This window comes from Miniopterus natalensis, chromosome 16 (genome assembly GCF_054644295.1).
Source record: "Miniopterus natalensis isolate mMinNat1 chromosome 16, mMinNat1.hap1, whole genome shotgun sequence".
Classification (NCBI taxonomy): Eukaryota; Metazoa; Chordata; class Mammalia; order Chiroptera; family Miniopteridae; genus Miniopterus; species Miniopterus natalensis.
The window spans coordinates 43,175,964-43,187,899 of record NC_142096.1 but is presented as its reverse complement, the minus strand read 5'-3'; the positions used below and the strand labels follow the sequence as shown (position 1 = coordinate 43,187,899).

The following is an 11,936-nucleotide window of genomic DNA, read 5'->3' as shown; positions in this document are numbered from 1 at the left end:
TGAATCATATTTGAGGGTTTATTCCATTATTGCTGGCAAAATGGGAGAGCAGAGGGATTCATCCATATAAAACCTGCTCTGTCCTTCCCTTATTACCTGGCTGGTTATACAGGGCTGTATGCAAGGGGTAAAGGGTGGTGGTGGCTGCAAGGTCTGTGGTCTATTTGTGCCCTTCCAGGATCTTGGGAGTCTGATAACAATGTAGTTAATTTTCAATAGTGTTAAAACCCAGTTCCTGAGACCTGAGAATAGTCAGCATTCCTGAGGCAAACTCCTGGGGTGGGGTGTGGGGTGTGGGGTGTGGGGGGTGTCAGGCTCCAGGCACAGCAACCAAATCAAAGTGCGTCTGTCCTTTGTTATCGAAATGCATTTTCTTTTTGGAGCAATGGACTCATCCAAGCCCCAAAGTATCTCATCTTTTTACAGCTCTTTTTCTTCTTGGAGCACATCCTCCAGTTTCCAGGGTTTGTAGAAAAACTTCTTTACCTATAGTTAGTAAGGTGAGTAATTGTTAAACAACTATGGTCCTATTCCTATTAGGTGCCCTCCCCCTTTCACAATCATGATTAACAGAGTATGATCCCCATCTCTGCCCTCAACAATACTAAACCTGAAAAGCTCAGGGCAGGCCTCCGTGGCGGCCTTGCAAATTCAGAGACTTAAAATAACCACCAAGAATGGTCTGAGCCCAGCTGGGCATGGCTCAGTGGTTGAGCATCAACCTAGGATCCAGGAGATTGCAGTTTGATTCCCATTCAGGGATCAATCCCCAGTTAGCGGCGTGCAGGAGGCAGCCGATCAATGGCTCTCTCATCATTGATGTTTCTATCTCTCTCTCTCTCCCTTCCTCTCTCTGAAATCAATAAAGATATATAAAAAAAAGTATTAAAAAAAAGAATGGTCTGAAGTTAAAACTTTTTAAACATAAGCAGTTTATGGTTGGTAGTCAAGTCCTAAGGTAGTTTTGTCCTAACAAAGTTTAATTTTCACCTTAACTAAGCTTAACTAAGCCTCTCAAAGGTTGTCTTTTGCAGCTGAGATAACATACCTGATTAACACATGCTTTTGCAAAACAAGTAACTTCCCCTTTTTTCTGGGCCCTCTAGGCACCAGGGCCGGACCAGGAATCTTCTCATTGTTATTGATATCTTGACTGTTAAATAGCCTGCACCCACCTATGTAAAATAAGTGTGTGTCTACCCTTTTACTTTTCATCCAGTCCCAGAGGTTTCCCACTTTGCTTTCTCCCGCCTCCCTCATCTATCACCACTGGGTTTCATGTAGCCTCCTTGCATCTTCTCCTTTGATTGTATTCTATTCGGAGCATTATCTCAATCTGTTGAGATTCTGCTTCCAGGCAATTTTCATCAGTTTGGCTCAAATAAACTCACAAAAGTTCTTCACAGTTTGAATGTTTCTTATGTTATTAACCTCATGACCAGCAGTAAGCTAGGGGAGGATAGATCACCCTGGAGACAAGGTTCTTGTTTTCTCAGTTTTGCCCCTTGCTAGGCATCTGGGGCTTCCTGCCCTGCTGAGTCTCCATTCCCCGGTTTCTCTCCCTGACCCATCTAACAGGGTCCTGGGGTTACCAGGAAACCCCAGTAGGGTTTGGGCTGCCTGTCACTATATCCAACTCAACGGAGGCAGGCTTGAATCATATAAGGTGTTTATTGAGAAGACCAGCCAACCAAGAAGACAGGGGAATATGAGCATCCAAAACCTGTCTTAAGGAGTGGCCTGAGGAATAGTAATATATAGGGAAATGGGGTAAACTGAGGCTGGCAACAGAATGCAGCTATTGTGCAGCCCCGGAGGTCCACAGATGTTAGCTATGGTTCTTGGTCATCTGGTGATGTGTCTCTCTCTCTCTCTCTCTCTCTTCTTTTTTTAAAGACTTCTTATTTTATTATATCTTTATTGATTTTAGAGAGAGGAAGGGAGAGGGAGAGAGTTGAAACATTAATGATGAGAGAGTCATTGATCGGCTGTGAGCCCACAACCCAGGCATGCGCCCTGACGGGGAATCAAACCTCAATCTCCTGGATCCTAGGTCGATGCTCAACTGCTGAGCCATGCCCGGCTGGACTCTCTCTCTCTCTCTCTCTCTCTCTCTCTTTAAAGATATCTTTATTGATTTCAGAGAGAGGAAGGGAGAGGGAGAGAGAGAAATAGAAACATCAATGATGAGAGAGCCATTGATCGGCTGCCTCCTGCACGCCCCCAACTGGGGATTGAGCCCTCAACCTGGTCATGCGCCCTGACCGGGAATCAAACCCAAATCTCCTTGATCCTAGATTGATGCTCAACAGCTGAGCTATGCCTGGCAGGGCTGGCGATGTCTCTATAAGTTGATATCTTGACTCCTGGTTGGGTCGGCCTGACCATGCCTGTTGAAGGATACACTGCCCACTGCTGCATCACCTCCTTAATTGCTTCTTCTGTGATCAAGGGAAGTGTACAGGTGCAAAGGCACTGGAAGAAGAAACTTAAACCTCTGTTTACATGAGTATATGTGTTCTATAATTTATAAGTAATATAATCATATTTCAGGTTAATTCAGGTGCTCAATCTTTGGAAATTTTAAGTGCCCCTATCCCTGGCAGGAGACATGAATTGGGGAAAGGAATCAGCAGGAGAGTGTGAGGAAGGAGGACCGAGGGTGGAGGTGGGTAGGGTCCTGGGAGCCAAGGTAAAACCGGACAGCAATGGGTCAGGGCTGCCTGTCACCACTTGAGCCAATTAAGCAGAGATAAGGTTGAATCGTATATGAGCATTTATTCCAATATTGCCGCAATATGGGAGCACAGTAATGGTCATCCAAGAAAATCTGCTCTGCCTGCTCCCCCCTTCCCCCCATATGCCAGTTGCTTATATTGGGTAGAAGGACAAAGATCACATGGGAAAGTAGAAATTACTGGCATGGGAAGTAGGCAAGGTGGGCTGGGGGTTGCAATAGGCAGGTGCCTCTGGGATTCCATTGTTTTGGGAACAAGGTTCTTAATCTTTCCATGATGACGGGCGGTTCTCGGAAGAGGGGAAAGGATGGAATTCCAAGGGTAATTCTCATGTCCTGGGGCATACAACTCCCAGCCAGGTTAGAAAGTGTTTTTTCTAATTCAAACAGAACACAATATTTCTTTTTTTTTTTAAAAAAAATATATCTTTATTGATTTCAGAGAGAGGAAAGGAGAGGGAGAGAGAGAGAGATAGAAACATCAGTGATGAGAGAGTCATTGATCGGCTGCAGCCCACAACCCGGGCATGTGCCCTGACCGGGAATCGAACCCTGATCGCTTGGATCCTAGGTCGACGCTTAACTGCTGAGCCACGCTCGTCCGGGCAATATTTCTTATAACTATAAAAGGAGAAAATGAAGGAGGAGGAAGGTATCAAAGCCTCTCTTAGTTCCCTATTGCTGCTGTAACAAATGACCATAAACTTGGTGGGTTAAAACAACAGACATTTATTAATTTACAGTTCTGGAGGGCTGAAGTCTGAAGTGAGTCAATGAGCTAAAACCAAGGTGTCAGCAGGGCTTGTTCCTCCTGGAGGCTCCAGGGGAGAATCTGTTCCCCAGCCTTTTCCAGCTTCTGGAGGCATCTGCACTCCTTGGCTTGTGGCCGCTTCTTCCCCCTAAAAAAGCACACGCTGCAACTTGTGTCTGTTGTCATGTATCTCCCTTCTCCCTTGGCTTCCATTGTCACGTTGCCTCCCTGGGCTCTGGCTCTCCACCCTCCCTTTTACAGGGACCCTGAGATGGCCTAGGGCCTGCCCTGATTATCAGGATACTGCCCCCATCTCCAGAGCCTTAACTTAGTATCATCTGCAAAGTCTTGGTTCTGTGGGGAGGGAGGGCATTTGTTCCACAAGCAAAATAGTCACCCCATCCCAAGGTCATCCAAAGTCCCAACTCAATACAGCATCAACTCAAGTAGAAATCTCATCCAACTCTCCAGCTTAGAAATCTCAAATTTCATCATAGAAATCACCAAAATTAGGTATGGATGCGGTCTTAGTTAAGTAGGAGACCGGGTAGGAATAAAACAGTGTGGGCACTGGACGTCGCTAAGGGGAGGGGGCCCCGAACTCCCATGTCAAAGGCTGTCGTGGCCGGGCACAGAGCCTGGTCCGCCTCCTGCAGACCCTTGCCCGGGACTGCAAGGGCCCCAACTCCATCAGCACAGGGCGCCGCTCATCACAAAACCCGTGACTCCAGTCTCCCAGCGCCCATGCTACAGATGGACAAGTCGAGGCGCACAGTACCCCCGCGGCAAGGCCATTGAGGTCCATCCCTGGGAACCCACTTTCATCTGCACCCCACAGCTTTCTGAGGAGCCACCGAGGCACGAGTCCTCCGGGATGCCTAGAGCGTCCAGGAAGTGATGGGGTGGCGGATGGGGAGAGGGCCGGCGGAGGGCGGAGCGCGGCACTTCCGGCGGTGTGGCGGCCGCAGGTAAGTGGGCCGGCGAGGCGGGCGCGGGCGCCGCGCAGTTCCTGGTCCCCTTCGCCGAGCGGCGCTCTCGGGAGCCGCACGCCCGGCTCGAGCCGAGCCTCCGCCTCCGCCCCACAGGGGCCCGGGACGAGCTGCCAGCCCGAGCCTGGCTGTGGCGCGGGTTCTCGACTCCCGGGGCTCCGCCTGCGGAAGCCGCTAGCCCTGCCCCCGGGAGAAGCCACCTGGGACTTGACTTTTTGTCTTTCCTTTTGGTTTGCCCTTGCCCCAGACGTGGCCCCGGGATGGGAACGCTTTCCAAACCAGCCTCCGGTCGCCCGGGCGTCTCTCTGCCCCGGGGTCTCTTGGCCTGTGCTCCACGGAGACGGGGCTCTGTACCTACCGGCCTCCCCTGAGGACGCTTCTCAGCCCCCGGCGCCCTCCCTGCAAGATGTGCACCCCGATGTTCCTGTTTTTTACCCCCCTCCCCAATCCTCCTTGCTCCCAAGACTTCATCTCTTCCTCGTCTCCAGAACACTTCCTTCTGGAATATTCCTCTCTGCTAGCTCCCTCTACCCCTACAGACTGTTTTTCCCCTAAAGCCCTCAGGCTCTCTTGTAAGGACAGGGAGGGGTCTACTTGTGGATGAGGGCTCCCCCCCCCAGCTCTGTCCCCTTTTGCCCTCCCCCATTCTTTGGGCGGAAGAGGATATGTTTATGTCTCCCAGGGCCCCGTTGGCTTTGGTGGCAGTGCTTCCTTTGAGGTGGCAAGGCTGGGAACCCCGTGATTTCCCTGCTGTGTCATGGTACCTTTTGGTTTAAGAAATTGTTTTAGGAGTAATATCTGAATTCCATCTTTAAAGGAAATTTTTGCCTCATGAGCCAGGTCACCATGGTTTTTAGCTCTCATGTTCCCTTGCACACACCTGCATGAGGCGTTGTCCATCTTGAGTGTGGTTCTGGTGCTGAGCTTCCAGGACACCTTTTCTGGCTGTCCCAGCCCTTCCTCTGGGGCCTCATTTTTTTCCTGGTTTCTAAGCTGGTTTCATATTAAACATTTCCCTAAAAGTGGATAATGGCCTCTACTTGCTTCTGTTCCCCACAGGGCCACACAGCACTTTGAGCCCTGGAGAGAGGCACCCTGGCTCCGACAGCGCAGCCCTGGTTAGCTGGAGCCAGCTCCTGGGGCCCCTCTAATCTGGTCAGTGGTTGAGGGGAGAAGCTGCCACCGTACCACAGAGGCCACAGGCTTCAGTAGTCTGGAGAAGTTTAGGGGGCAGGGTGACTCTGGAGAGAGGTCCAGGAGCCGGCCACGTTATCAGGAGTGGAAGACGATGGACAGCTGAGGCTATAGGTTGCTTGATCGGGAGGGAGGCAGGGAGGAGGATCAGCAGACTGGCAGGCGGAAGGGGGAGGGGAGGCGGGAAGGCCTCTAGTGCAGGCACGTGTCCCCTGTCCGCCTGTGTCCACCTTTGGGATAAGCCACCCTTCACATGGCCTCCAAGCAGGCTGGTGGGAGGGGTCCGGGGGAGAAGCGCAAGAGGGTAGTCCTGACCCTGAGGGAGAAGATGGACATCTGTGCACGCCTGGAGAAGGGGGAGAGCAGGAAGGTGCTTATGCAGGAGTACAATGTGGGCATGTCCACGCTGTACGACATCAAGGCCCACAAGGCCCGGCTGCTGCGCTTCTTTGCCAGCTCTGAGTCCAACAAGGCCCTGGAGCAGCGGCGCACGCTGCATACGCCCAAGCTTGAGCACCTGGACCGGGTCCTGTACGAGTGGTTCCTGGGCAAGCGTGCTGAGGGCGTGCCTGTATCGGGCCCAATGCTCATCGAGAAGGCCAAGGACTTCTACGAGCAGATGCAGTTAACTGAGCCCTGTGTGTTTTCTGGTGGGTGGCTGTGGCGTTTTAAGGCCAGACACGGCATTAAGAAGCTGGATGCATCCAGTGAAAAGCAGGTGGCTGACCACCAAGCAGCGGAGCAGTTCTGTGGGTTTTTCCGGAGCTTGACAGTGGAGCATGGCCTGACGCCGGAGCAGGTGTACAATGCTGATGAGACTGGCCTCTTCTGGCAGTGCTTGCCCAGTCCCACCCATGAGGGGAGTCTGGTGCCCGGTGGCAGACAAAGCAAGGACAGGCTGACTGTCCTCATGTGTGCCAATGCCACAGGCTCCCACAAAATCAAGCCCTTGGTGATCGGGAAGTGTAGTGGCTCCCGGGCTTCCAGGGGCATCCAGCACTTGCCTGTGGCCTACCAGGCTCACGGGAACACTTGGGCAGACAGGGAAGTTTTTTCTGACTGGTTCCATCATATCTTCGCCCCCTCTGTGAGAGAGCACTTCCGAGCCCTGGGTTTGCCTGAAGACAGCAAAGCCATCCTCCTGCTGGATAGCTCCCGGGCCCACCCACAGGAGTCCGAGCTGGTGTCTGAGAACATTTTTACCATCTTTCTTCCTGCCAGTGTCACCTCCTTAATTCAACCCATGGACCAGGGCATTCGACGAGACTTTATGAGGAATTTCATCAACCCCCCCGTCGCGCTGCAGAGCTTGCACCCATGCTACAACGTGAGTGATGCCATCTGCAGTGTGGCCTGTGCGTGGAATGCCGTGCCAGGTGCCATATTCAGCCGGGCCTGGAGGAAGCTGTGGCCCACGGCTGCATTGGCCGAAGGCTCACCTGAGGAGGATGAGCACCTTAGAGCCAAGCCTCATGACCAGACCTTTGCGCATGTCCTGGAGCTCGGGCGAGAGGTCAAGTCCCTGCCGAGCAGCAGACTTCACGGGAGTGCAGCTGCTGAACAGGCTGGGCTGGGGCAGGAGGCCAGAGGTGGGTGTCCAGCTGAGGGTCACCCAGAGCAGGCTGAGAAGAATGGTGGGACTGAGGATGCCAGGGAGGGTGAGGAGGCTGCCTGGGAGCAGGCTGCTGTGGCCTTTGACGCTGTGCTCCGCTTTGCAGAGAGGCAGCCTTGCTTCACGGTGCAGGAGCTGGGGCAGTTGCGTGCACTGCGCTCTGTGTTCGTGCAGCAGCGGCAGGGGCGGTGGTGGCGCCCGGCCCTAAGGGCTGTGGTCAAGCTCGAAGCCCCCCAGGAGCGTGCGGGTGGCTACGCCACCTTGGCCTGCTCCCCGTCCACTGCAGGCCAAAACTGATGGTGCCCAGCAGTGTGGCTGCATGGTGCCCACTGGCGGGAGCTGTCCCAGAAGAGTAGGTGTGCTAAGACGTGTACTGCCCTTCCCATTCCGTTAACCTGTGTTACCTGTGATGTCACACGAGCATGAGGAGATATTCTGGAATGGCCCACCAAACCTAAAACCTCCCAGAGCCTCCCATGGCCAGAGCCCCGGACTGCGGGCAGTTTCTGGTCTAGTGTTCGCTGGCTGAGCCTTGCTCTGACTGAGCATAGAGATGTCTTCCTGTCCCAGAGGAGAAAAGCCAGCACTCTGGCAGTACCTGCTGTCACTTGACAGGCTGGCCGGTCCCAAGACCCACCTCTCCTGGCCCTCAAGGCTCAGTCTGCTGGTCTGTTAGCTATGCCTGTGTTAGGTAGACCCCAAGGGCAGGCCACCAAGGCTAGGATTCAGTTTATGGCCTCAAGTCAGCAAAATCCCTACTTGTGGCTTTATAGGCAACTTGTTTGTGTGTCCCCACTTTAGGTGTGATCTTATGTAGTTGAAAGAGGCTCCTAAAAGTTCCTCCATTGTTTCCAGCACCCCCTCCCCCCACCTTGAACCCAGACCCCAAGATATGGGCCGCATGCTAGCTTGATGTGGTTGAACTGCTTTGCCTAAAGCAAGCAGGAACATTAGGCCAACCTGCCCATTGCCCGATGGGGGACCATGGGGCCCTGTGCTGCTGCTAGTGTCTTGGCTCAGTCCAGTGGACTGATGGCTTACGGTCCCACATTCCCCAGAATTTCACATTTCATGGCCTTCACATGACCAAATCTTGATTAGGCCTTCAGAAATGAGTTTTAGGTTTGCACATACATAACAGATAGGAAGCAGCATGCTGCTCAGATTTCTAGCAATAGTGGAACTTCTATTGCAGCTGTTAACACCCTAGTAATACTTAGGGGACTGCTAGCTGTCTTGGCTGGTGTGGTCAGGTGGGACATGGAGAACATGGTGACTCCTGTGTCTCTTGGCTGACTTTGGGCTGTTTCATTGGTGCTGCCTCGTTGGCCCCAGACCTGCAACCACAAGAGGCTCCGGTGGCACTGCTTATCCTCTGCACACGAGTCAGGGTACTTTTCTGTATTCTTCTGTATTCTTTTGCCCCAGAATTCCAGCCCCTTCCTGAAGTCATGTCATGGCAGCTGAATGGACACATAGCTGTCATCTGTTTGCTGTTTTTCCCTCTGGGAGACCTTGGTTCCCGTGAGTTGAGGGAACTCAAGTGTGTGGTTTGCACTTGGGTTCTCATGTTTTTACAGCTTCCCAAACGCCAGGGTGACAGCCACGACCGGCATGGCATATGTGACCGTGGAGCGTGTGTCCTGCTTTGATGCCGTGTGTAAAGGTAGGGAAAGCAGTGTGGTGATTTAGTGTCTTGCCGGGCCTTTGGGCCTGTTCCGTGCTACGCTGCTGTCATCGCTTCCTTCACACCCTGTACTTGTGTTATTTGTGTCACTTCTGGACTTGTATCCCTGTGAGGCGCTGCTTGAGGTGTAACAGGAAGTTAAGTGAGTCAGGCGAGGCTGCCCTCACCGTCAGCAGTAGCCACATGGAGGCTGACTGACATGCCCAGTGGCTCTTCACTTTGCTGGGCAGGTGGAGCTGGGGGAAGGCCAGGCAGGTGGGGTTCCTGGCTGGAGCTGGGTCCTCATTAAGCCAGACCCCAGGCGTGGGCTCATGTCACACCCTCGCTATCTGCTCTGTCCTGGCGTATTGTGGCCAATCAATAAACGCTGTCAACAGACTGGCTGAGTGGTGTCTGTTCCTGGGGCTGTATTCAGGACCAGCCAGGTACAGGCTCTGGCTGAAACCCTACTGCTGCTAGGGGGTTGCTTCAGGGAGCAGGGCTGGGTCTTGCTTGCCTCCCTCTCCCCTCCTCCCCACAGGGGCTTCAGGCTGAGGGAGGGTTCTTGGGGTGCAGGTGCTGGCTGGCTAGAGCCCAGCAAGGCCATCCTGTGAGTTGTGCACCTAGCTCCGCCCTGCGCCTCCACCCTGTCCTGCTGCCCAGGACTCTCTTGGAGACTGCTGTGTCCTCTGAGTGTCTAGCCCTAGGTGCTTGCTCCACTCCCCGTCCAGTCTTAGGTGGAGCCCACTGGACTGGATGTGAAGCTGGAGCTGGTGGGAACATGTCTGTCGATCACCTGCCAGCCTGATGGCAGCTGGACACAATGGAGGGGAGAGGCTGGAGTCTGTGTGGGTTCAACTTGCACCCAAGGAGGAGAGCTCCCTCAGGCAACCCTCTGTGTCTTAGGGCATCTGTGGTAGCATCGGGCCACCCCCACACTCACAAAGCCTTATGGTAGCCCAGATGATTGCAGTGTGACCCTGGATTCAGGTCAGCAGATGGGCCATGTGGCTAGCTCAGCATGCAGCCCAGAGCACTGTCCTGGAGTTGAGTACAGCCAGTGGGTGCCACCCTGAGGACTTCTCCCAGAGGACTCCCTTCCTGACTGTTCCCACTGGGTCCCCTATCTTCCCTTCTCCCTCCCTGGCTCTCCTTTTCCAGAGTCTCAGCCTGAGCGCAGTGGCGGGACACCCCTCCCCAGCCTGGAGCAGCCCGATCTCCTGGGTCGTCACCAGCTGGCACTTTCCTTTCTGCCCTCCCACTTCTTGCAGAGGCCCTGCTGGGAGAGGGCAAGGTGGTGCTTCTAGGCACTGGGGCTGACAGAGGTGTCAGACATGCAGCCTCAGCCTCCAGTAGGGAGCTGCTGCCCCAGGGCCTAGATTCCTGGCTAGTGGGAGGTGGTGCCAGAACTGGGCCTGGGTGTCCAGAGGGAAGATGACCCAGGCAGGTGGCAGCCGGGACAGGTGTGGGAGGTGGGTCCTTGGGGCCACCCTGAGCCCACCTGCCTGCCTCACCACCTGCCCCTCTGCCAGGTGCCACAATACACTATCTTCCCTTTTCTGAATAAGTCATTTTACCCCTTTTGATGGGGCAATAAATTTTAATAAAAGCTAGCCAACAGCACAAGGCTTCCTCTCAGCTCAGGAACACTTCCATCACTGGCTGCTCTGATGAGGACACCCTGAAATCTCATTTGTGGCTCCAAAATGAGGCCACTGGCTCTCATTGGGCCTCATTATTTAATTAAACAGAGACTTAAGGGGTGGGGGTCAGGACACCAGGTCAGGGAAGGTGGTGGAGACTGAGGGGCCATGGCCGGTGTCGTGCAATGCGGGCAGGCGAGCATGTGAAATTCTGAGAGCCTTCCCTGCTAGGCCCTGCCCCCACTCTGCCAGACCCTGGGCTGGGGCCTCACTTCCACTACTAAGCCTACTTGCCCCCAGGTGCCAGCCTCATCTTAGTTTATCCCTCAAAAGGAAGAGACCCCTGCCCCTCCCTCTGGCCCTGGGAGCCCCACAGCATGCTCACAGCTGTTCTGTCGTCTGTGGGGGGCCACAGGCCCTACCACAAAGCCCTGTCCACTCAGAGGGCCTTGCCACCAACGGTGCTGGCCAAGTGTCCCCCACTCTCAAAGGACAAGTTCAAAGAAAAAACCCCACACACTTCACTGCAGCTAAACAAGTCAATGAAGCAGACTTTCTGTTTGTTGAACTCAAAATGTTGGAATTGCCTTCTCCAGCCTGACGTCTGCTGGGTAATAAGTGCACATGGCCTGTCTCTCATTCGTGTCCACGGTTCGTGTCCTGCTCTGAGTCATCTGAGGATGTGGGACACCTGCAAGTGCTGAAGTTGGGGACAGCCTGTGGCCCTGCCCAAGGCTGGTTGGGCCTTGCTGGAAGGCTGGGGTGAGGGGCGGGGAGGGGCCATGCAAGGCACAGGGCTCTGTGTGGAGTGGAGAAAAGCCCTGGGCTTAGTGGTGATGGTTGCACCACTGAATGTGTTCTGTGCCTCCAAACAGTCCATGCAAAATGGTGAAAGTAGTGAATTTTATATTATGTGTGTTTTCCCATAATAGTGAAACCAAGGGCTGGGTGATTGGGACCTGGTGACTCTGGGCTGAGGACGTGCAGAGGCTCAGAGGACAGTGAGGCCCCTCGAGACCACCTCTAGCAGGAAGGTGATGTCGCTCAGGGCTGGGGTGGGGGTGATACCCCGTCCCGCCCCTCTCCTCCCACCTCCACATTTACCTTCAGCAGCCCGGGCAGATATAGTTAACTGGCTGCCTGGGAAATTCAGTGGGGGTGGGGGCTCAGCCTGCACCTACTGTAGGCCAGGCATTGCCAGATCCCCTTGCCCAGTTCACGGTGGATTCATGCCTAGGGAAGTGGGGAGGAGCCAGGTGGTCAGACATCTGCTGGAGCAGGACTAGGCTTCTTGAGGGCCCAGGGGCCTGTGTCCTTGAGAGCTCGGTGCAGTGAGCCTGGAGT

The 11,936-nt window shown here is 54.1% G+C and overlaps 1 protein-coding gene across 1 annotated transcript; it reads left to right on the top strand.

Moving 5' to 3' along the window:
- Positions 1–4,604: 4,604 nt before the first annotated feature.
- Positions 4,605–10,245, top strand: JRK (Jrk helix-turn-helix protein). The gene has a single exon (XM_016216429.2). It carries the CDS (start codon positions 5,925–5,927, stop codon positions 7,578–7,580), a length of 1,656 nt encoding a protein of 551 aa, XP_016071915.1. The 5' UTR covers positions 4,605–5,924; the 3' UTR covers positions 7,581–10,245.
- The last annotated feature ends 1,691 nt before the right edge of the window (positions 10,246–11,936 follow it).